Source organism: Chinchilla lanigera, unplaced genomic scaffold, assembly GCF_000276665.1.
Source record: "Chinchilla lanigera isolate Chin_1 unplaced genomic scaffold, ChiLan1.0 scaffold00002, whole genome shotgun sequence".
Classification (NCBI taxonomy): Eukaryota; Metazoa; Chordata; class Mammalia; order Rodentia; family Chinchillidae; genus Chinchilla; species Chinchilla lanigera.
This window is the reverse complement of record NW_004955403.1, coordinates 37,260,636-37,286,990: the sequence shown is the minus strand read 5'-3', so window position 1 is coordinate 37,286,990 and position 26,355 is coordinate 37,260,636. Positions and strand designations below refer to the sequence as shown.

Sequence of the window (26,355 nt, the reverse complement as noted above, 5' to 3'; positions counted from 1 at the left end):
TCAGTTATTCATTCTGTGAAGCCAAAATAGTGCATCACTGTTACCACGGAAGGGTCCCAAAAGGGACATGTCTTAAAAATTAATGGAGAAGTCATGCTGATTGCAGCTGTGGAAAACTAGACCAAAAAGAAGGCAGCGTGACCAAAGCTGTCTACCAGGCTGCAGACTTTTAGCTCTGCAGCAGCCCAGCAGGCCAGCATTATACGGTCACCCTCTTGTCTTGAAGGAATTTCCCTGTTGCTAAGTCACCCGCACTTGAAGAATTCATTCCTTTGGTTTGATAATGTGTCAGTTGAAACATTTTTTTCCTCTGGCATATTGTGGGATCCATCCTCCCCCCCCCGCCGCGCGCCCCGGCCCGACGCCCGCCGCCTTCCTCAGCGCCCTGCTGCCCTCGCAGCCGCCGCCCGTGGCCGTCAACGCCTTGGGGCTGCCCAAGGGCGTCACCCCCGCGTGAGTGACCACCGTCCCGGCCCCGCGCTCCTGCACGGGCACACCCGCGTGCCAGGCCTGGTGGCGCACGCCTCTCATCCCAGCAGCCTGGGAGGCTGAGGCAGGAGGATCGCAAGTTCCAACCCGGCCTGGGCAGTTTAGGGAGGCTGTGTCTCAAAAGTGGAGGGGCGCTGGGGATGAAGCTCAATGCAAAGCCCCTGCGTTCAATTCCTAGCTCGGCCAAAATGTATAAATGAGTATATAAAAACCTCATCCCCAACCCAGGAGTCCCGGTGTAAAATTTTACCTACTTTTCTCCGTCTGATTTTAAACGATCACAGCAGCTTTAACAGCTGTTACTGCATAATTTCCTTACCATTAGCAAGATCAACACTTTTCCTGTGAATTAAATATAAGATGCTCAAGTACTCAAAATCTTTGCATGCTCCTCAGTAATTATGACAACAGTCTCAGCTACCATTGGGCAGGCATTGAGCCAAACAATTCTGGAATATTATTTCAGTTGATACAACATTCCTAAGAGAGAACACTGTCTCGCATTCTAGTAGTTAAATAATCTACTCAAGGTCACATGGCCATTAAACTCAGATCTGAATCCATGTCGCACTCCAAAATTCGTGCTTTCACCACCAAACTGTGATTCTTAACATTTCTGCTCCGCATGACAGCGGATGTGGAAGTTTGGCGCTAGTACACACGAAAGTGTAACCCCAGCACTCTGCGAGGCTGAGGCAGGAGTATTGAAAGTTCGAGCTCAGTCTGGTAAACTTTGTGAGACCCTGCATCAAAATACAATAATAAAATAAAATTAAAACAAAAAGGTCTAAGGATGTAGGTCATTGTGAAGACCCTGGGCTCAATTCCCAATACAACTTTTTGTTTGGAAGATGGAAAATACCTTTTTTTTTTTTTTTTTTTCCCAAATAAATGGGGATGCATATAGTTTAGTGAGAAATGATCGTACCAATTCTGTCCCCGGCCAACAATGATCTGTAGGTAAATTTGCAGGACTCCTCTCTGCCCAGTGTTTCTATTTGCAGATTGTCTAATATCTGTCTCTCCTGACTTCATGATGGAAGTCCTGTGATTTTTTATTTGTTTGTTCGTATGTTTTTTGAGATACAGCCTGTCTTTGTGGCCCAGGCTGCCTCACACTCCTGGCTCAAGTGGTTCTCCAGCCTCAGACTCCTGAGTAGCTAGGACTATACCGCTCCTGGCTTTCTATGAACTCTGTGAAATAGAAACTCATTGAAGATAAAACCTACAAAGGCGCAGTAAAACCTTCCAAAGAAATATATCCTACAGGTGTTTGGCATAGTCCATTGAAGAGGAAAATGAGTGAAAGCTAGCACTTACTCATTTTGCCAAAGATTTCAAAAGTGGGTAAGCGCTGGCAGAGGTCAAGGCAGTACCCATGTCTCAACTCTTGCTGCAGAAATCCTGCTTCAGAGTTTGTCAGAAGCCCATTATTGTTGAGAGGGGAAAGAAAGAAACTCAGCTAAAGAATAAAATTGAGACGACTTGCAAATTCAATTTATTTTCATACACTTGTAGTGTTTCCTATCACTGGGGTGAACTAATGCCGTTCCAGTGTTAACAGCAAGCACCGCTGCATCTGACCCTGATAGGTGGATCGGGCGCTTCCGTTAGCTTTGTTTTGCTGGGCGTTTTCTGAATGTTGATGACATGAATCGTATGTTTGAGATCTGGCTTCTTAAATCCTTACTGGAGAAAGCGTAGTCAGATGGAGATGTAAATAAGTAAGGAGAGGAGGGGAATCTGTACGGTAACGATGTGGTAATGCGTTTCTGTTGAAAGTCCACTCAATGGGCTTGTCAGTTTGCAACTATTAGGTAGGTTTGCAAGCGGAAGTTTGTTACATGGCAGTTCTCTCACTGCAATGGTACCAAATTGTGTTTCCCGGGAAGGTAAGTACTGGATAGTGACCTGTTCCAATACTTCCCACATAAAATTTCATAGAAGATCAGCCTTCCGAAGGCATTGGGTGGTCGGGCCTTTCACCCTCGCAAGCAGGAAGAGGGCTTTATTCTGATCTTTCACTCGGACACTCTTAAGAGGGTGACGAGTTTTAAGGGCTTACCTCAAGTAACAGGAGCACTTGCTTCCTGTCACCATCAGTTATTCATTCTGTGAAGCCAAAATAGTGCATCACTGTTACCACGGAAGGGTCCCAAAAGGGACACGTCTTAAAAATTAATGGAGAAGTCATGCTGATTGCAGCTGTGGAAAACTAGACCAAAAAGAAGGCAGCGTGACCAAAGCTGTCTACCAGGCTGCAGACTTTTAGCTCTGCAGCAGCCCAGCAGGCCAGCATTATACGGTCACCCTCTTGTCTTGAAGGAATTTCCCTGTTGCTAAGTCACCCGCACTTGAAGAATTCATTCCTTTGGTTTGATAATGTGTCAGTTGAAACATTTTTTTCCTCTGGCATATTGTGGGATCCATCCTTTGCAATCTGAATTAAAGGCAAAAAATGTCACTATTTATCCTTCTTAATAATCTAAATAATTTGGCAAAAATCAAGCGTCCCTTTAAGGCTGCTATGACTAATTGGGGTCCTTGAACTTGTAGGCACTGCCAGTTATTGTCAGATTGTAAGTGCTAGCAAATGGGGATTGATTAGGAATGACAAATTGAAGCAAAACTTCATTAGAGTTTGGCCTGCCTTTCACCAAAATCTCAAACTTCATTTTCAGATATCTGTCTTCCTAATTATCAACTGCAAACCTTTGGTTGATTCTCCTTGTGTGTTTTGCATCGTTCTTCCTTTAATCTGGAGGCAGTAAAGCTGGTGTGCGGTATGTGCTGATGCTGAGTAGTCCGTAGAGCTAAGGTTCTGTTTCTCAAGTGTCTGGACAGCAGGGCTCAAGATAGGTAACAAGGCACCAAGCCAAGAAGGCAAAAAGACTGGGCTGACCGCAGCAGTGCAGTTGGCTGGCTGCAGAGCGGGGAATTTCACATCCAGTTCTTCGAGTGTCTGTGTGCAGGTGGTAACGTTCCGCCCGACAGCTACTGGGGTCACCGGTGGAGGAGCATCTCCCTCCTCAGCGTCTCCAGCAGATACAAATGTTGATGGAATCTTTTCAGATGGAGGCCATGAGGAAGACGTGCCCTAGACATCTGCTAGTACATTTATAACTTCGAGGTATTGCTGAGTGTCCATCTGACAGCGTCCACTGTTGTACTGCTGTTTCTCCATACGTAACAGCCCGAGAAGATGCCTGGAATCCAGAGTGGGCCCTACCACGCAGGTGTAGGGTAGCATTTCTGCCTGTGCTGGTCGCTGAGTGGTGATACCAGGTCTAAAGAGTGAATCGCATCCCTTCACTCTCAGAGAATCAGGCCCTGCATCCTCTGCCCACCTCCGCAGGCGGAGTCTTCTCCTCAGAGAGTGCCCCCCCTGCTGGCGAGAGCATCTCTTAATTGCATCTTTTGCATAAGTGGGGCTTTGGCATGAATTTTTACCCTACTTTTGTCACTAGGAGCTTTTAGTGGAGGTACTGAGAGCTTTAATTCAACGTAGCTCTCTTTCCCTTGACTAGAGGGAACCAGGTAAGGAACACTGTCATCTTTCTACACTCCAGAAGTAAAGGGATTTCCCACTATTCTAGAATAAGCTTGAGAAAAGAAGGGGACCAGCCTTGAGTGTAGTGGAGATCAACTGCCTATAATAAACACAATGTCTAATATTTGTTGATTAAAGAAAACTGTTGGAGAAGCAATAAAACCAAACCCCCTGAGTCTCAGGGGAAAAATTTGTAGCAGATTTAGTTGTACAGGGCATTTTAGGCAGTTTTCAAGTCAAAACATTAGTTCAATATAGCGACCAATAAAAAAAGAACCAAACAGGCGTGATGACACGTGCCTGTCATCCAAGCGCTCTGGGAGACTGAGGCAGGAGGATCGCAAATTTGAGCCCAACAAAGCACCCAACAGACTAAAGGGGCGCTGGACTTTGCAGACGTCCTACTATTGCTGTCTTTCTCTTGTCTTGCAGGCAGACAGCCGGGTGGGAGCCCTGCCATCCTCCAGTAGGCAGCAGAGACACACAGGGCGTTCCTGGGCTCTGGCTATGGGGCTTACTAAGGTCTGGTATTTCAGAGGATTCCACGTAAAGCTGGATCCTGTTGTCCTGGGCAAGTATTTCCCAGATCAGGCGGCAGGGCCTCTGGGGTCCGCAGAGCCTGAGTGAAGATTCTGCGGAAACATCTCCTCCCTGGGGCTGCGCAGGGGCACATGGGCTCAGTCATGCGCCGCTGTCCCGAGCTGTGAAGAGTGAGCAGGTTGCTGTAGCCCACCCACCTCCGTCATTTTGCTCTCACAGAAGGTGCTGTGAAGGGAACCTAGTATCGGAATAGAGGCGACGCCTAAATGCTAACATGTTAGGGAGTTTGCTCACGCGGAATTTTTCGGGAATTTAGTTACCTTCAGATATCACTGAACTGAGAACACAGTTACAGAGCCGTTAGCGGTTTTTAAAGATGCCGCACAGGCATCTGATCTCTTAAATCAGTGTTGTACTCCGGATATTTGAGTTTCTGAAGTATACCGACAGAATTGACCTAGAGTACTACCTCCGGGGAAGGATTATTCAAGATTATTCAGTAGCCAAAAATTTTTTAAAATAACCTCCTGGGATTTGGAAGTGGTCAGATGTGGACAGTTTTACTTTCCAGATGCATGTGTGTGTGTGTGTGTGTGTGTGTTCATCCGACCACATGAATATTACTTTTCAATGGCGAATGACTTACTGTTAAAGTCAGCATAAACAGATCGGTGGTGTGTTTGGCGCAGCTGGGCTGAGCCTTTATACACTGAGGCATAAGGGTAGGAGGCCAGTTGAATTGTTTACTAGTGAAGGTCAGCCTCTGAGTATGGATTTTTGTGAGGAATGTTGTGAGGTTTTGGTAAAAATTTACTTGGAATAAACATTCTTTTAAAAACTGTACAAGCCATCATGGACAGAATCTCTTTGTCACCAGATGACTCGTTTTATTTCTTCATGAGTTTCTGTTCTTCATTTCTCACAAGCAAGGGCCATTTGGGGCTGTGAACCCGGAACTACCTTACACTGAGCCCCAGCACAGTAGGTTTTATAGAAAAACAAATTCAGCTGCCCAAGCTTCACCTCAGAAACTTGCTTTTCTTTCCTGGTGCTTCTCCTTCCCAAATACTTCATTTTTATTTCTCACACCAGCCTTACCCGGGAACCCTAAATTCTACCCTCAGTTCAACAGTGTCCTAAAGTACTTTTTAATTATATCACTCCAGTGAGATGCTCTCTGAAGAAAAGGTCTGATTTTTAGAGTGAATGTGAGAAATAGTGTATCCTCACCTCTGTCCTGGAGGTTCACAGTGCCATCCCTTGGCCCTGCCGGGCTCGTTCTGACCATGGGAACTAGGCGCTGCAGAGCTCTCACTGTAGGCCTTTACAAAGCCAGTAACTTCCGGGCATTCACGGCCTCGGTGCCGGGCCACCTCCTCAGACGTTTAACTACACCATCCAGTACAGTTATCTGCTGACACACCAGTCCCTTCGTGCCGCTCACTGCCTCCTGATACGTCGTCCTTCCTTCCATTCTTTTGTTTTTTCCTATCTCTCTCTACCATCTCCTCCACAGAATGTAATTTTAGTAAGTATTGTGACTTAGCTGTGTTGCACATTGTATTCCCAGCGCTAGAACGAAGCTGGGCCCTGAAAACGCAGTCAGTGAGAGTCATTTGCACATTCTTGGAAATTCTGGTCAAGAATTCTTGGCGACTTTTTAGACTCCTTCCCCTCATTCATTCTGTTTCCCTTGGCCAGTCTTGTCTCTGTGATTCACTTCCATGCCGAATGCTTTGTGCTGGCCTCTCCAGACCCACTCTTACTGTGCCAGGCACTTTTCTAGATGCTTAATGTACACTAGCCTGTGTAGGCTTCCCAACAATCCTGTGAGGTGCACGCTGTTAACATCACACTCACACAGGAAGCAAGGAACATAGTCATTAGGTTATTTTCTTAAGACTGAGAGCTCTTAAGTGCCTGAAGTCACTTTGTGCCTTTATTCCTGTTGGCTCTGAATTCCCCTCCCCTCCTAGCCACTTGACACACTCAGCTTCCGGTGTCTGTCTGAGATACTGAGATCTGCGATGCAGTCCTCCGCAGTCATTCTAGCCAGCACTGTCTCTACTCCGTTTTGTTAGTCCCCATTGCATCTGGAATTCGTACCACAGGGTTGGCGCCTAAACTTATCCCCCAGCCTAAGTATTAACTAATCTGTCATGATGAAAAACCATCTTTAAGGATTTGATCTCTTTCCAGTCTCACACAAGATGATGTTTAGACTATCATGATGACGCTTGTATTTCTAATACATAGAATGCCATGATGTCATCAGGCAATATAATTATCTTACAAACCAACTATTGTTTTCTAGGTGTAACAGAATCTGTGTGATGTATTGGCCTAAGACTGGCTTGCTACCTGCTTAATAATATTTGTGAAATGACTTGAATTGTTAAAAAGTTTTAATGGATTCTTATTTCCTTATTAAGAACCAAGGAAATATGAGTACCTTCAATTCTGTAAGTAGAGGAACATCTCTTAAAGAGAGGTGGGAAAGAGGAGTTACATGTAGTCATCTCGCTATTTAGACACTTGGTTTGTGAAAAGAAATACAGAATGATCAGGGGGCTTGCTTTGGATTGGAGAGTAATTATAATATATTCTTGAAATGGTAAAGTAGTTTGGTGGCAGGGACTCCAAACCATGATCAAAGGCTTCTCAATGAAATGTTGCAGAGTGATAGTTCTAAGTTCCCCCTGAAGAGTCAAGTATACTAAAAAACACTTCCAAGCGATCGTGCTTACTCTGTAGTAAATATGTAGGTCTCTACCTGTCCTAGATGCTTGTGGCTGTCTTTAAAACCATCAGCTCTCTGCCTTTGCTGCTTAGAGGAACTGCTCAGCCCAATATGCACCTTTTTACCCCTGTTGTTCTCGCTTGTGCTGACACCCCTCCTGGTGCCGTCTTCCCACAGCATCACAGACGGCTCTGTCACCATCGCATACTTGCGCAACTGGGTTATGTCCAGACTAGAAGTCATCCCGGGAGACAGTGCGTGGCAGCAGCCTCTGGTGGAGCAGAGAGCTGTCTTCAGTTTTGTTTGTGAGGTTACTGCGAAACCCAACTTTTCCATTTCTCAGATGTGAGGCTGTAGTCAACAGCAACACAGAACTTCACTTCCAAATTTGTGTAATATTTACATATCCTGAGCCTGACTTTTTACGTATGATCTGGCTTCAGATGGCTCTGGCACAAGTTTTCTTGACTGAGGAAAGAAAGAAGAGGTCAGAAGTGCAGATGGATTGTACATCCATTCACTCACCGCAGAAGTGCATCAGTGTCTGTTAGCAAACCTTGTGATTGACAGTAGAGCCATGGTGAGAGAGAACCCTTTAGGAACACATAATTATAAGCATGAAAGGTGCCATAAAGAAAAGAGTCACCAGGTGTGGTGGCACACACTTGGAATCCCAGCACTTGGGGGGCTGAGGCAGGAGGGTCACCTGGAGTTCAAGCCAGCCTGATGTACGTATTGAGACCCTGTCTCAGAAACAAACAAAATATATTATTAAATATGTTATTAATGGGGCAGACTTAGGGATGTCCTTTCCAAGGAGACGTTAGACTGAAGGCTGATGACATACCCTAGGAAAAAGAATCAAGAGGTGCAAGAGAGCTAGCAAACTGCGTGTTTTTGTTCAACAGCTGCATGGTACTAAAAACTGATATTATAAATTGTAATCCTATGGCTTTTGCTATCAACATTTCTCAGGTTTATTGCCCAGCTCCCTGTCAAGATCAGTTCCCATTGAGTAGGTGCAATTTAAAGTTTAACTAGCCATTTGTTTGACATTACAAACGCAGCACATCACACTATTTTGATTTCTTTGTTTCTTTAGTGTCTAATAATAAATGCCCTGCTTGGAACTTCAGAGGCAGAGGACTGAAAAGTGCAGATCAGAAGAAGCAGGTTATAGCAATTAGGATATTTCCAATATAGGCATCGGAAAACTCAAGTATAGGTGTAGCTTAGTAAAGGGAAACGCCTCCATCTCTAGTACCTGCTGAAATCCCCCACACGAGTTTCCCTCTTACACCCGCCTGCTCTCTCCTAAGAGTTGACTAGTTCCCTGAACTTCTGAGTTAATCATTCTTTTATCTCTATGTATGTCTGTTTCCCTAAATTTGTTGATCAAACTTTGATTTGTGTCAGTACCGCCTGACATGTTACACGCCAGCCCAGAGGTTCTGATTTAGTGGGGCTGGAGTGAGGATACAAATCTGAAACTAGTGATTCCTCAGGGTCATGTTCTTGCTGTTGGACCATGTGCTCTGAGAACTACTGCCAAAATGGCTTTCAGCTAATTACAAATAGAAATATGACATGTATTCTTCTGTCCTTTGCTTTTTTATAACCTCAAATTCTGTTTTTGAAATTCAATTTTATTGATGTGGGTGGTGGTGGTCACTCATTTCACACTACATAGTCTTCCATTTCTCGTTAATCTCACTGGCCTATGAGGGAAAAGAAAGAGAAATGGGAAGCAACTTGTTTAAGGCACCAGCAAAAGTAATTCCACTACCTATCAGGTGTGGAGCACCGATGACGGCCAGCTCACACATTCGGGGCACTGTTGCTGCCCTTGGAAAGAAGGGTCCTGAGATCTCACCCATCCTACTGCAGAGGTTTAGGACGTTTGCAGGCTGCCAGACCTGCCGATGTCCCGGAGCCCTGTAGTATAAAAAAAAACTCACATTAAGTCAGACACTGGCTTACTCCAATCAGATAGGATACTTGAGGGGTGGGAGGGAAGGGAAGACACTTAACACAGGGTGAACAACCCTAATATGAAAATCCAAAATCTGAAATGCTCCGTGATCCGAAACATTTTGAACATCAACACAGTGTCACAGTAGAAGTTTTCACACTGGACTTCGTGTGATGGGTCAGAGTCAAAATGCAGGTACGCCAAAAATACCATATAAAATTACCTTCAGGTTATGTGTGTGGATAGATATGAAGCAAATAAATTTCATGTTTAAACGTGGGTCCCATCCCTGAGATCTCATTGTGTACATGGAAATATTCCAAAATCCAGAACACATTTGGTCCCCAGCATTTTGGGTAAGAGATGTTCTTACTCTTTTAGAATAGAGTGGCCACTGTTGTTAAAGTCGATTATGAAGGACCAGAAAATTGAATAAAAGTATCAAAGAAATATGTCCTCTTAGAAATCCTCATCATATCTATATATGGTAAATATTTTTATGCTTGCTTTGTAAGAGACTTTAACAAAGTGCCAAAGCTTACAAATCTGACACAAGCTAGAGTCCAGTGTTAAAGTTAGGTGTGATTACAAATCCCATCAACTTTCTCTTTCCATTGCTGTTTCCCTGGACTACAGTATAGGGCCATCGTGTACTTCCCGAGGCCTCTGAACCTTCTCTAATAACTGGTTCCAATGCATGCTTCTGGAATTGCGGGAACCAAATTTGATGGTTTTCCATGAGTTGTAATAGATGCAGCATTAAAAAGAAAAAACAGAATGGGAATGACATGTTGATCCATTGTACTGTCTCTTTGTTGGTCTTACATGTTTGACTTACATTTATATGCCTCACAAACTGATGGCACTACCTCATGCTTTTTGTCCTGCAGGGGATTTCCAAAGAAGGCCAGTAGAACTGCTAGAATAGCCTCTGATGAGGAGATCCAAGGCACAAAGGATGCTGTCATTCAAGACCTGGAACGAAAACTTCGCTTCAAGGAGGACCTCCTGAACAATGGCCAGCCGGTACTGAGACAGATTCGGGGTGTGGACTTGGGAGATGAGCTATCCCCATCAGAGATCTCTCACCTTAGTTAACTAAGACTCAGATTCTTGAGATTTGTCCACCAAATTATTTCATTACCCCAGAATTTCAATATATCTCTCAGCCAGTTGGGGATAAAGGAAGAAAGAAGGGCAGGCTTTAGGATTGAGAGTACACTGAGTCATGTACCTGTTATCAAGAAAAGGAACGTAGGGTGTATGAATGAGGGAGACAGTGTGTGGAATCTTCTGTACCCAGAAGCAGTGAATTAGAATAAAGTATCCAAAACAGAGTTTGGATGTGATAGCCTATACTGCTTCTACCCGCAAAATCTTCACCAGAGAACCATTGCTGAAGTTCAGTCCTGTCCTACCAGACGATGACTAGGTACTGGTTCAGCCATCTAAAAAGGTAATGCCAGGGCTGGGGATATAGCTCAGCAGCACAGGTGCCTGCCTGGCAAGGTCCCGAGTAAGGTCCCGAGTTCAAGTCCCGGTACCAAAAAAAAAAAAAAAAAAGATATAAAGGTAATACCTATTCCACACCCTTGTAGTTTGTCAGAGCAAGATAATTAAACTTGAAAAAATGATGCTTTAAAGCTGCAGAATTGTAGAGTACATACATAAATCTGGTGGAAGATATATGTGATCTTTCCTCACTGAACTTACATGTTTCTTCATCAGTTTTTGTATTTTTTTGCTGGCTCTTAGCACATCAGAGTATTTTAAGGGAATGGGAAAAGCAAGTCTAGCAAGTAACAGTTACCAGGTGAAGGAGAAGAGTCTGCCGTAGCTTTATCGTGGAACTCTGCCAGAGAAAGCTGCTTGGCTCTTAAGCAAAAGAAGAGAGGTGTTCATCTCCTTCTTTTTATGTTTTTGGTTTTAATATATGAGGGCTCTTCCTATAAAACTCGCCCCTCAGTCACCTTTTTTCAGAACAGAAAGATCTCTGTATAAACTATGTCTTCTGGGAATTTTAATTATCAAGCACTGGTAAATAAAGATGTGAAAACAGACCACATTTGATTGGAAAGGTGAAGAAGAGAGGTGGGATGCTGAATGCTAATTTTAATTACTGGAGCATCTAAATCTCATTAAGGAAGATTAAAATTTGCATGAGTTTTGTGTTACTCATTTCACTCGCTGTGGATCTTCCCAAAAGGAAAATGTTTTCTCCCTGAAATAAGTGATTGCATGTGTAAATGTACACACTCTGGAAGTTTGCCCTGGCTCTGTCAGCTAGAGTCTTTGAAAGATTAAAACAAATACATAAGGGAACTTTTTCAAGCCAGGTGGAGGCATCTCTCCAGCTTTTTTTTTTTCCCACCTTCTTCTTTCTGGTTGTTTATTTAAATGTTCCTGATGGGCTAACGTGCTCTCATTATAAGGCTTCTAGAAGCTTCTATTCAACCATACTAAGTGTATTTATATGTATTTGTTTAGCAGTAAGTTATGTTCACAGTAAGTTTCATAGATTTCCAATTTTGAGAGCTTAAACAAGAAGTTTCCCGTTTTACAAAATGGGGTTTTCAAATAACTTTTTCCTAATACCACACTATTAATCTGTTACTTAATTTTGGCTTCTTTAGACAAGGCTTATATTTTCACATGGCATACTGCTTTAGAAACAAATTCGTGAATAAAAATTAAAATTCAGTAAAAAGTAAAATAACTTTTCTGCACCCACAAAAAAGAAATCTGTGAAGTAAGTCTGGCTTCTAATGGTAGCAAGTTCACTGCAATGAAGGAACAGATAACAAATTGATGTTTCTGCCTGTGTGAACAGAGGGTAATTCATTCCAGGCATCCCCCCGACAGGAACATCAGGAATGCTTTCTAAGACAGCGAGCACTTAAAATTGAATTCACTCATTTTTAAAAATAGATTTGAACAAATTACACGTTAGTATCCCATATTAAATCACTCCACGTATCACTCTACACTTATCTCTACCTCTTCTTGTCCCTCGTCTTTTTGTTATTAAATGAAATAATTTGAACTTTAGGACTGTTTGGCACTTGATTTGTTTCACTTCCCGGTTTGAGCTGGGACTCAAACCAGGAATTACTGGAAATTGTATATTTACCCAACATTTTTTCCTGATTAGAAAATTTCCAATAGAATTTACATCTATATTCAGAAGTTTGGAAGTAAACCTCAAATAACTGTTGCACTTTTTGTTTTTTAGATTCTGCATTACTAATTCTTCCCTATTTCTAACCAAACCCCTGTCTGTCAAATGACCCTGACTGAATAGGTATTCTCTGAAATGTCTTTCCCAGATCTGTAATTTCAAGGCTCATTAGAACCAACACTCAAAAGCAAGAGTCCCCCAACTGACAGAACAAGCCTGTAGGCGTTTCTTATGAGTAAAAATGGCCTAGCAAAACGGTTTTGGCAGACTCCAGAGTGCTGTTTGCTAGATGCAAAAACACTACCCTTTTCTTCCTGATAGGCGAACAGCTTGCTTGTGAGTCATGAATTACGGATGTCAGGTTTGGCTGTATCCTTCAGCATCTTGTTGCTAAGTCAGCCATGAGCAGTCATTCTTTGTGGATTATAATCTTTGCCTCTATTCTCTTACAGTATACAGTAGCTTAGGAACTGCTCTTAGAGGTGAGGCCCACCTACCCCCCCCCAAAAAAAAAGCAAAAAGGACCGTTATTGTCAGTTGGTCTAATACCTCCATTCGCTAATATTTGTTGATCACATACTATATGCCAGACACAGCGTTAAGTGGCTGGTAGAATAACTTTAGTCAATAATGCCTGTTCTTTATTATCTTCTTACAGATCAATGTGTTCCCCTTTTGAGTAGCTTTGTTTTCCGTGTCTATTGGTCTTGGAGGAGATGACTTTACTGTTCTGAAGCATATGGATGGCTTTGAAAATAACATTTCCTTTATCATATCTTGCTGTCTGAATATATTCCCGCCCCCCCACCCCCGCCTCTGGTTTAAGGGATAAGATGACATAAAGGATAAGAATGACACATCTTCTGCCTTGTGGCTTGTCTTTCACTTTAAATTTATGCTGTATCAGTTGGTGGTTCCCAGGATTAGTTATCTCATCTCCCCACACTGGTTAGGCCAAGAAGGCCAGAGGAGATAGAAAAATAGAACAGAAAGCAAGGGAAAGGAGCGGGCTCCTTGTACTCCTTTTATACCCAGCTATCTGAACCTAGAGGAAAATCAAAACTCATTCTTTCACTCTTTCGCATGAGGCAGTATATAATTGTGCTTTCTTTTCTAATTGTGTGTGTTTTTCTTGACTTCCTATGTTTAGAGGTTAACGTATGAAGAAAGAATGGCTCGTCGACTGCTCGGTGCTGACAGTGCAACTGTCTTTAATATGCAGGAGCCAGAAGAAGAAGTGACTAATCAGGTACTGTGTTGTTCTGGATGTCTTAGAAGAATAACTACCATCCTGCCCCTTTTTCCCTCACTCTTCTTGGACACTATCCTTGGGATTGGTTTTGTGAAAAGTAAAGAGCAACTTACAGGAAATCCATATTAATATCATCAGTCAACCTCATAGCTAATATTTATTGAATGAATACTATGTGCACAACACTGCAGTAAGTGACTAATAGAATTATTTCCATCAGTAATATCTGTTCTTTTATCTTACTAACCAGTTTACTTTCAGCCGGCTTTGTATTTTTTCTCTCCTTTGCTTTAATACAAAATAGTTTCGGGTGGAAAAATATTTTCACTGTTTGAAATAAGCTAGTAAATAGTTCCCATTATATTTTTAATAGCTAGCCAAAGTAAAATATCTATATAGGGAAAAGATTGATGGTCTTTATCTTCCTTCACATGTACAGTTATAAAACACCAAATCAGCAAAAGACTAAAGTGCTATTTTTATTCCTCTGCTTTAAAAAATCCTTTCATGGAGCTGATGTGTGCTGCTTTATAATCCCTTACTGCCTCTGGAGTTTCCAGATGTAGTGTCAAGCTCAAAAACAAAAACGTTTATAAGTATCGAATCAATTCTTTTCCCTATCTGTTGAGAAATGGGTCTTCCTTCAAAATCTGAGGGTTTCTCTGTGTTAAATATTAATACCACAAAAGTTTCACTGAAGGAAAACTAGTCTTACTAGGTCTCATTATTTCTATTACTGCTCTTCACTTCTCTTTTTCTACCTTTGCAGGCTGTTGGGTCTCATGCTTCTGTAGGGAGTCCTCTGGATGGACAAAAGGTTAAGTTTTTCCTTCTTTCAAGTCTTTCACTGTGTCTGCTTTTACTTTGTTTTGCATTTTTCTGCCCCTTCTTAAGTGTGTCCGCCTGTACTACCATATAGTATAAATGCCATAATCACTGTCAGTTTTTGTTTAGCAAAAGTTACTATAATTTTTTGTCATTTACTTAGAGACTTCAATGTAGTTCTGACTTCAGTGAATACTCTGAACTTTCATTTTTTTGTGTGTAACTGGGGATTGAATTCAGGGGACTTCACACCGAGCTTTACCCCCAGCCCTTTTTACTTTTCTTACTTTGAGACAGGTTCTCACTATGTTGTCTAGACCAGGGTCAAACTCAGTGCCAATGCTTAAAGAGATTAATTTGACAGTAATTCAAACAAAACTAACTTGTAGTACATTGTTAACAGGTTTATCCTTACCGCTGTATTTCTCCCTTCAAATAAACACATTGCTTTTTAGAGTATAATTTCTTGGAGAGAAAACTGGTTGGGAATATTTTGCAACAGGCTGCCCCTGTTCATGTCCTGCACTTTGTAGGACTCACCGAAAACACTATAGGATGTTGATGGTGTCTTGCTTTTGCTTTTATATTTTTAACCCAACTTGGGACTACAGACTCAGTCCTGTTTTGCTTTTAAAGAGATGTGTCCCTAATAGCAGCAGAGCTAAGGAGGGGCCTCTCGGAGACGGAGGGTTGTTATGGGTTACAAAAAAAAAAAAAAGTGCCCTATTTTCTGTTATTCATTTGATAAAATTCTGTGTAAGACTGCAGCTGCTTGCCACATGTATGTTAGCCTTCTGGAGAGGCGCACCACCCTGCAATGGCTTTTACCCTGCAGAAGGAAATCAGTGTTCCCCTGCGTTTTATTTTCATGAACGGATTAGGAATACACTGTCTTTGCTTCTTTCTTCCCTTCACCCCTCCAGCCCCCTCGCGAGAGAGAAGAGGGGGGAACTCATCTTTTTAGGTTTTGGGGGGGATGAAAGGACTTGAAGACAATTTGAAATATCACATATACTCACTTCCAGATGTTTGTTTGTTTTTGTGGAATTGAACTGGGCTCAGACTACGTTTTTAAGCTCTGTGGTAAGAACACCACCGACTTTTCAGTGCCTCTCTGGACAGAGGAGTGAGACTGAGGAGACACGCTGTTCCACAAGGGAGCGAGACCGCTAACTTGAGCTTTGTCTGCTTTACACAGGAATACAAAGTCTCCAGCTGTGAGCAGAGACTCATAAGTGAAATAGAGTACAGGCTAGAGAGGTCTCTCGTGGACGAGTCAGGCGATGACATGCAGTATGGGGATGTGCCTGTGGACAGCGGCATGGCACCCTTCTTTGAGATGAAGCTGAAACATTGTAAGATCTTTGAAGGAATGCCGGTAACCTTCACGTGTAGAGTGGCTGGGAATCCAAAGCCTAAGGTAAGCTAAAAACATGATGTTGTAAGCGTTGTCTTTGTCCGTCTTCTGTTGCTGTGACAAAATACCTGATCCTGAGTAATTCATAAAGAAAGAAGTTTGTTTGGCTCATGGTTCTGGAGGCTGGGAAGCCCATGAGCATGACATAAGCAAGGGCCTGGTACCCCTCGCACTCACGGCAGAAAGCAAAAATGCATCACATGACAAGACAAAGTGAGCGTGCAAGAGCTCACATTTATACTGAAAATTCCTCTCCTAACCAAGTAGCCATTAAAATCCATGAATGGATTCGTCCACTACTGAGGCACAGCCCTCAGAATCCAGTCACCTCCCAGAGGCCTCACATCCTAACTGTCTATATCGGGAGCCAAGTTTCCAGCAAATGACTTTCACAGTCCTACCAGAACTACAGCCAGAGCCTCAGTTTTTAAGGAAGAGTTAGGTTCTGTTTTGTTTTGGTACTAGGAATTGAACTCAGGACCTTGAGCTTGCCAGGCAGGCACTTGTGCCTCTGAGCTATATCCCCGGCCCAAAAGTTAGGTTCTGAAAGATAGCAGATATGTAGATAGACGAGATATGGACTAGCTCTCTTAATATTCAGGATATAAAATCTTTAAAGTGCTCTTAGGTCCAGGGCCACCTAAGGAGACATTAGAAACCAAACCAACAAGGCTGGGGTGTAGCTCAGTGGTAGAGTTCCCATTTTGCATGCTCAAGGCTCTAGGTTCAATTCTCAGGGAGGAATGGAGCAAGAAAACCAAAAGGAATTGGAGGCTGGGGAGTATGGAGTTGAGATTTAAAGAATATAATAGAACAGGAACAAGTGAATAACAAGGAGCTCTTCACACAGCTCCATTATCTACTTCCGTTACTCTCAAACTACACACGACTAGAGTTCTGTGAAATTAACTTTCCCAAGGTCAGAGCTGGTAAGTGACCAGACTTGGACATGAACTTGGTGCTTTGGACCATAAAGAAGTAATATTCGCTCCTAGTGATAAAAACTCCAGGTCTTTAGTCTACAAAACCACCGTTTCCTATGTTTACAAGCAGAGGTAAATGTTCAGATTATGCAAAGAATATGGTAAAAAAGATTTTTTATAACATCAGGGTTTATTTTAAAAGTCTCATCCTATTAGAAAGTGGATATGAGTTTAAAAATTTGAAGCCATTTTCTTTATCTGTTTTTCTCTGACTCGGTGGTTGGAATTTAGTTTTTAAAACTAACCTGATTGTGAGACCAAAACAACATAAGAAGCCAAGGATGTAGCTCAGCAACACAGCACCTAACTGGCAAGTGCGAGGTCATGAGTTCAATTCCTGGTACCAAAAAAAAAAAAAAAAGCATGAAGCTATAGGATTTAGAACCTGCAAGTGTCAAGTATACAGTATCCCTTTCCACTCTTCCATTTTACTACACTCATTTTTTGACATCACTGTTAATCTTACAATTTTAGTAAGTATATTTCTCATTTTATATACTTTTTCCCCAAATTTGCATTTTTAGACTATCCTGTCATTATAGTTTTTATTCTTTTCACAATTTAGTGATTTGAAATACTGACTTTAGAGTTTCTTAAAATTGTTCAACATGTACAATACTTGGGCCTCTATTTTCTTCTTTCTTGTACTACTGACTGTCTGTGTTGTTTATTTCCTCACATGGTTTGTTAGTTTTTCATTGTGAACTAATGTGTAGTAGCATTTCCTACCTGTGGAAGTGTCCCATGTGGGAGTAGTTTGTATGCTTCTGAAAGGAAGCTAAGGGTTTCAATCACCCAGAGCCAAACTTCCTATTAATTTTTCTGCTTTTGGCTCAATATCATGTAATAGTGTAAACCTGGGGTTTCAACTTCTCATCTTTTTTATCCTTTTCACTTAAATTGGGGAAAAGTATAACCCTGTTTATGGCTTTGCTGAGCTAGGACACACCCTCACCCAGGTTAACCTAATCCAGTGGTGGCGAACCTCTGGCACACGTGCCACAGCGGGCTGCTTGTATCATTGAAAGCTCTAAAAGGTTCACCATCACTGGCCTTTTGATTCTCCTTTCTAAACAGTACTTTGCTGTTCAGTAATGCTGTTTTCTTTAGTGTAAAGCTTTCGACCTTTGATCATATGTTTTTTGGTTCAGAATTAAAGCAACAGAGTTCCAACCATTCCCCACCTCTACTTGTTCCCTCCCTCCAGGCTACACTTATTGACACAATTTAGTAGAATAACTAGAGTTAGGGTTTGTTTTTACACTGTCTCTTTACCTTTACCTTAAAAGCAACACATTTTAATTACCAGTACATTTGAAAAAAGAAAAAAACCTCTAATGCTACTTCACAGAAATGATCACTGCCAAAATTCCCTACATATCCTTCATATAAATAATAAATGAAGTAAATACTGTATTTTCAAAAACAAAAAGATATATTTATATTTCATATATATATTTTTTAAAACAAAAAATGATACATGACTTTTTAAAACTGAAAAAGAATTGAACTCAATTGCTGTCTGCTTTTTTTCATTTAAATCAGTTTCCTACTCAGGTGTTTGCTTTAATATTTTAACATGAAAACTCAGATCAGTTCAGCAGACCACACTGTTATTATTAGTCCTCCAACTAGAGGCAAATCACACTCTTAATCTTTAATCTTCACTTCCTTCTACAGATCTATTGGTTTAAAGATGGGAAGCAGATCTCTCCCAAGAGTGATCACTACACCATTCAGAGAGATCTCGATGGGACCTGCTCTCTTCATACCTCAGCCTCCACCCTAGAGGACGATGGGAACTACACAATCATGGCCGCCAACCCTCAGGTGAACAGGGTAGAGGGTTGGGCTCTCTTCTGTGTGGAGTGCTTGCAGGCATTTGATTACACAGAGGAACTATTTCATTAAAAGGTGAAGCTGTACTTCTTTCACTTAGAAAGCTATTTTTCCAAATTCTTCATCCATCTTGCTTTCAGATGATTACAAAAAAAAAATCTATCTTTAAATTTTTTATTAATTACTTTTCACACCTATTTCATGAACATTTACTTATTCCATCAGGCATTCTTCTGTAGGAATGATGCCTATGCAGATGTGCATTCCTGCCACACACATTTAGGGGCTCTTAGGTGTGTTTCTGCTGGAGGCTATAAAGTGGCAAGGTGGGCAGGACAGTCCTGAGGTAGAAATTAAGCCAGCGAACAAGTAAATAAAACAGAATTCTAGGCAGGATTACTTTCCATGAAGAAAATAAAGAAGAAAGGATACAGAGTGGCACATACATAGGTTATAGTGGAAAAACTAAAAAAAAAAAACAAAAACAAAAACAAAATCAAATATTTAAGAAATACATAAAAACATTATTGGCCCAGAAATAAAGCATTAGAATTCCACCTTCACCAGAATAATTATAATTTTGATAATGTCATGTGCATAGCATTTATCTGTATAAAACACAATTGTGAGGGGTTTGTTTGTTTGCTTATTTGTTTGTGATGGGGTCCCACAATGTGACCTAGGCTAGTCCTCGAACTCCTGGGCTCAAGTGATCCTCCTGCTTCAGCCTCCAGAAAGGCTGTGACTATAGGCATGCAATACTGTGCCTGGTTCAAATGTTTTGTCTTGCATTTGTCCTTAGATTTAGGATGAATAACTAACTGCCTTCCTAGACTTTGGAAGAAGGCTGTTACGTATGGAGCTCCCAGTTGAAACCCACACATTCTGTGCTATTGCGTATCGTGCATGTTTCAGGCACTACGCTGGGTGCAGGGTACACACGAGTAGGAAGCACTTCTGTGCCTTAAGAGCTCAGTGTGTGACTGGGAAATTTTTCGAAGTCTGCAGAAGCTGTCTAAGTCATCTACTACTTTTTTTTCTAAAGCTAAGACTAACAATTTTATAACTAATGAAGATGTCCCGAAGTCATCTTTTTAAACCCTCTGGACCTATTTATATTACTCCATATTTCGTTATTTCTTTCACAGAAAATACTGTGTTAGAAAATGATACAATAAAGTTGTTAAAAGAAAAATCATGTAATTATAACAAAACTTGTAAGCTTTTAAAGTTTGTACAAGATTTTTCCTGTTTTTAATATTCCATTGTCATATAAACATTTTTCTGCACTACTAGTAATTGAATGAAATCCGAATTATCCATGTTATCATATCACAAAAAGAGCACAGCACACTCTTGACTGTCAATAAAAAGTTTCCATATTAATGCACCTTCTTGAGATCATAATTTTGTAATCAATAAATACATGATCATTGCCTTGAAATTGGTCAAAATAATCTCTTCTATGAAGTTGCGTATCAAATTTGCATATCAAATATAAGTTGCACACATATAAGCTGTACTTATATTTGATGTAATTCAAGGGAAAAAAAGTAATGCTTTCATTCACTTACTATATTTTCAACATGTTTCTATGACTTTTAACAAATTGCAATTTTCAGTTTTCTGCTGTTAAAAAAAATGAACGGCTAGGTAAGGTGGCAAACCTGTAATCCAGCTCTCAGGAGACCCATGCCGTAAGGCTGAGTTCTAGCCCAGCTGAGCTACTTAGTGAGACCCTGTCTCCAAAAGAAAAATAAAAAGGGCTGGGGACTTGGCTCAGGGGAAAGCACTTTCCAAGCATGTACAAAGCCTGGAGTGTCATGCCCAGTACGACAAAAAAAAGTGGAGGGTGTGACAAAATCCAGAAATTTTTGTCGAGTCTTGTTTTTTCCCCTGACAAGGCTGAGATTTATTATGAGGACAGAATTGTCTGTGTTCCTTTAGTACTTGCCAGAACTGGGTTCCTGCTGCATTTCAAGACATATTTTCCTAGCATGTTTTAAATTGTTATTAGAATAAGCCACTCTGCAGAACAAAAGAACATGCATGTAAAACTGTAATTATGAGTCTGGTTCTTTTTTCTTCGAATCACACTAATGTATTTGTACATATGGGATAGTTCGAAAGGAGGAAGACCTCAGTGCTCATAGCCAGTGGCAGTAAAGGTTAAGACGTCAGGCTGCCTCAAGGGTCAGTATTGTCGGATCACTTAAACTATAATGGAGTCCCATCTATCGGGGCATTAAGGATCCCCCTTGGGTTGGTCCACACTGTGTGTGTGTGCGTGTGTATAATAATATCACACTGTTACCCATATACAATTACAATGTGCCAATTAAAATAAAAGTGTCAAAGTCACTGAACTCTTACCCAAATCTCTGTATATGAGCCCTCCACCCCACCCAAAGAAGATCCCTTTGTAAACATTGGAAAAGGAGGAAGGAAAGGAAAGAAGGAAGGAAGGAAAGAAGGAAGGAAGGAAGGAAGGAAGGAAGGAGGGAGGGAGGGAGGGAGGAAGGGAAGAAAAAAGAAAGAAAGAGAAGAGGAAGGAGAACAGAGAAAAGAAGGAGGAGCAAGAAAAGAAAAGAAAAAGAGGGGAGGAGGGAGGAAGGGGAAAAAGAGAGAGGGGAAGGAAGGAATGGAGGAGGGAGGGAAAGAGGGAGGGACAAAGGGAAGGAAGGACGGACACAGCGCATAAGCCCTACATCAGACAGATAGGAGTTGGAGTTCCAGTGCTGCCACTCACTACCTGTGTGACCTTTGCCAGTCACTTCACCTCTCTATGCCTGTTTCCTCCTCCACAAGTGGACATAACATGGATTTAAAGCGTACATGTAAAAAACACTCAGCTTCTCTAGCACACCATCCACGTTCAGTAAGTGCTAGTGGTTGGCTTTATTCTAATTCACAGACACTGACTACCTCATTTTAGAACAGCAACCCCCAGACTTGACTGTGGAGAGGAGATGTGAAGGATCCGTTCCGTTCCCAGGTATTCCAGCCCCGCGGCGCTGTTAGTGTAAGCTAGTCCACTTGGAATTTCTACCCGGCACACTGCTGGTGTGTGGTCTTCTGGCCTCCCGGCCTTTCCCTTTTATCACCCCCGTGGGAAAGGAGTTAGGCAGCAGATGTGGCTGTGCCACACTGCCACAGCTGTGGGCTTGGGTGGAGGAAGCTGTGAGCTAGAGAACAGGCCCCACCCTCAGCACAGCTGACCCCGGCCACACGTGAAACTGGGAAGCTGCTTTCTGCTCCCAGCACCCTCGAGGCCAGAAGAGGCCAGAGCAGCGGTCTCTGCGCTGACCCTGCGCCCCAGCAATTCTGCTTTGCCCAATCGCAGGGAAGCCCCCCAGGTGAGCCCTCTGTAGTTCTTACCTTCTGTCCTTTAGGGAGAAGACAGAGGTATAAAAAGTGGACCAGTTTACCCACTGAAACTGCATATTTATGCTATTTAGTAGTAACTGTCTGTTCCAAGTTTTTGAACATGTTGCCTTGTTGATTTTTAATTTCAAAACTTTCATCCTTGGCGTCCTTTGCAGTAGGTATGTCCAGATGTGACAGATGTAGGATTTGTGAGTCATCATCGAGATACTGGAATGAACTTTATTACTCACTGAACAAAAGTGGCATTTAAACGAGGACGAGAGGCGGCCATTTCTCTGCCTAACCTTCGGCATAAGTTATTTGTGGCTGTAGGCACGTCACTAAAGAAATGTTTCACGTGGTCATAATTTCAACCTTATAACATGTTATTATATATTGAGGTCTTTTGTTGCTCTTGTTACTTGTGAATTAAAGCATGATTTAAAAGAAGAAGGTCATAAGCAGGCATTTAAAAACTCAGAACAGCTAAATGCAAAGATACATTCATCGCGAAAGCATATATTTGACTGAAAACCAAAGGTGACTCTGCATGTTTGAGATCTATCAGTGATGTTAAACTTTTTCAAACTTTAAAAGTACTTGGTTTTGGAAGGGAGGCAACTACCTCTGTCTTTCCTAGTGCACTGCAGCCTATAGAACGTGAAAAGAACAGGGAGAGAGGAAGAGGCCGCAGCGGAAGAATTAGCTCAGGAATGAAACAGCAGGCAGAGCTTTCCTGAGCAGAGGAAAAGAATTACAGAAAGCAGCCAAGCAAAGGGCGAGAACCAAGGAAAGAGGAAAATCCCGAAGTTCAGCAGAGTATTTCATAGAATGTGATATTTTTCCACCTGGGTTAATCTTTTGGGAAAAAGAAACACGTTAGATATTGTTGATCGCATCCAGATTCTATTTGGGATAGAACCCACAGCTCCAAATGTATACTGGACTGGGGATCATACTGAGTGTGTGTGCAGCCCAATTCATCAGAGACCAAAGTGGTCCCATACTTTAGCAAAATAACGAGTGACTGCGTAGTCTTACACTAATCGTAATGCCAAAACGAGGATCACAGAAACAGTTTATTTTAGACTCTAATCCTGTCTTTAGGACACAGCTAAGTCTAAACACAAATGTTTCACTTTGTTTTGCTGTGTTGCTAAGTTACGCTGTATTGCACTTGGATTATGGAGTGGCTCTTCTGCAGTTGGATGTTTCTTCAAATTGCATTATGTATACAAATGGCAAGCTTCGTAAAGACCTGCGTGCCACAAGTCCAGCTCATAAACTATGAAATATAAACGTTATTTTCATATTACACGAATAATAGGCCTTGCATGAGGCACTGAATAATCTTTACAAGCTGTCTGTTTAAAGTAGAATCAGTCGGGCCGGGGATATAGCTCAGCAGCACAAGCACCTGCTTGGCAAGCACAAGGTCCTGAGTTCAATTGTCAGTACCAAAATAAATAAATAAATAAATAAATAAATAAATGAATAAATAAAATAAAATAGAATCAGTTTAACAATTTGAACCTCTTACTTGTGCTATAGTTTTAAACTCTGTGGATCTGTCAGAATAGGAAAAAAGTACCAGAGCTGAGTTAAATGCAGAAAAGTTAATTTGTTGATTGTGTTTTGTTTTAGCATTGCATGATCTCCTGGCTTACTTCAAACTTCACTTTATTTATTTATTTATTTATTTTGGTACCAGGAATCAGACTCAGGACCTTGCACTTGCCAGGCAGGCACTTATGCCGCTGGGCTATAGCCCCAGCCTCAAACTTCACTTTAAACACTGATACAGCCAGACGTGGTGGTGCACGCCTGTGATCCCAGCACTTGGGAGGCTGAGACAGGAGGATTGTTGCAAGTTCAAGACCAGCCTGGGCTACAAAGTGAGCTCAAGGCCAGCCTGACCTGCATAGCGAGACCCTGTCTCAAAAAGACAAAAAAAAGACACTGATCCATTATTACTTTATTGTTAGTGAAACATAGAGATCGGAGAGTTAGAAGCTAATACAACAGCAGTAATGAGTATCAAAAGCCTGCTGATCAGGATGATTATTCCAGTTAACTGTCATATACATAGATTAAAATCATGTAACACTAATTCTAAATCAGATGTTCAGACTTAAAAAAATCTGAACACTGAAGACATCTTCAAAACTGCTTCACCGAATTCTAGATTTTTTTGTCAAATAAAAATGTCAAAGTTACCTAACTTCCTAGTTTGGATACCTTCAAAATGCTCCCGATCATGTACATGTACATATAATATATTTAGCCACTAACATAATATTAACGAAATTAATAATGCCTTCTGTCCTTACGTTTGGGGGTACAGGGTGGTGTAGGAGTACATAGACTACAAATGGTAACGCATTCCTTTTTCTTAAGTTTGCAAGGTTCAGGAGATAGTCTGTATCAATATTTGTGCGTATGGTTCTGAGCTATAGCAATGAAAACCTCAAAAACAGTGTAGAAATGAGTAATCTCTCCTTCGTAGTACGCCAGTCTGTACACCCTGGTGTGTGTGTGTGTGTGTGTGTGTGTGTGTGTGTGTGTGTGTTTTGTTTGCTTGAGAACGCAGGAGAAGGTGGGGTATAATCTCAGCACAGCCCGGTGGTTAAAGTAGAACATCTCCCATCTTAGGCCTCCGATGGCAGCCATCACAGAAACAAGCCCAGGGAGTATGACTGTGCTTAGCAGAAGTTAAAGGTGGATCCACTTTCCACTTATTCTGCTGTCAAACTGAGTGCTTTGTTCCTGGAATTCCAAGTATTTGCCAAGAGCTCAGCATAACCGAACCTGTGTCATAGGGCCTGAGCCTCAGATAAAATTCATCGAATTTAGACATATTCTCTTTCATAATGTTGTATTGATTTTTCTTCGGATATTTGGGGGGAAGTTAGTATTTTCAGTGTGACCTCAGCAGTAAATACTGTGAATGCTGGCGGGCACCAGGGATCTGGTATAAGATTAAATTCATTTCTTTGCTACCAACTCTTTCTGTCTGGTAATTCCAAATTCTTCTCTGTTCTGTAGAACTTTTCTGTAAGCCACCCCCCTCCCCTTTTCTGGCTGACTAGGGCCCTAAAGAAGTCTGGCCTTTGGCAGACCTGGAAAGGGCCACTGACCGGATTCCTGCCTTTTATCAAATCCTACTAGGAGGTGTGCTGCTGTGATAACCTACTGTGTTCGCTCTGCTTCTGCTCACGCTCCTGCTACCTCAGCCAACCTCAGATGGAAAACGGTTCTTCAAAACACGCTCCAGTGTTCTCACCCCTACTCTGTTACCATGCTCATTTGCAGTGAAAATGGAAGCCGATATAGAATTTCGTTTTGAATTAAGTGTATACAAGGACTGTTTATCAATCCTAGAATTCACAAAGGCTAATCATTAATGGTCTATCTGTACATTTTTCCTCTTCTTATGTTACTTTTTGGCCCTCCTAATCTGTTTTGCTACTCTGCTAGTAATAATGAAGAAAAAAATTAAAAGAAGGAGCTGAAACCAAAAGCCAGAGCAACACTGGGTGACTTATCCATGTCGCCCGGGTCCTCTAAGTATTATGTTTGTCTGTCTATCCTGGGAAATACTAAATGGGTAAATTTAATAAGAGATGAAGTGTAGCTTCATTAGCTAGACCCTTGTCACATGACCACATATTTTAGTATTTAACTCTTTCTGGCTTTTAAATTTCACACACATTCACTTCATGAGAACATGGTGTCATTTAGCTGTGATGTTCTCTTTGCCGTCCTGTGTATATATTTCTTACATAATGCTAATTCTGTCACGCAGCTATCCCTTAATATATATTCTGGGGAAGGGATGTCACTAACATTTAATAAATGTATTACTAAAAACATCTAACAGGAAACTAAAAACACCTAGCTCTGATTTCAAGATTGACCAAAACTAGTAAATATTTGACCATAGAAATAGAATCATCACAAGAATAATGTCCTCCTGCTGTATTTTACAAGTCAACCTCATACTGTAGGAGGCCTTAGCCGACTGCAGTTAATTCAGAGGTATCATTTTCAGTATCATCCTGAATAGAGAAGAACAGCTTATTTAACATTCAGAGAAAGACTCCCTCACCTGATTTCAAGTAAATACAGTTTTACTGAGGGAACTAACTTAGGAAAGTTCTTCTCTGAGAGGGGTGGATTTTATTACTAATGGCACACTGATTTG

General features: G+C 41.6%; 1 protein-coding gene across 1 annotated transcript in view; it reads left to right on the top strand.

Moving 5' to 3' along the window:
- Positions 1 to 340: 340 nt before the first annotated feature.
- The window catches only part of LOC102008488 (palladin), a gene marked incomplete at its 5' end in the record, with an annotated part of 37,743 nt that continues 11,728 nt past the window's right edge, over positions 341 to 26,355 (top strand). The window contains 5 exon segments of the mRNA XM_013513428.1: positions 341 to 453; positions 10,182 to 10,317; positions 13,620 to 13,718; positions 15,745 to 15,966; positions 18,627 to 18,776. Coding sequence (XP_013368882.1) covers positions 341 to 453; positions 10,182 to 10,317; positions 13,620 to 13,718; positions 15,745 to 15,966; positions 18,627 to 18,776 — 720 coding nt within the window.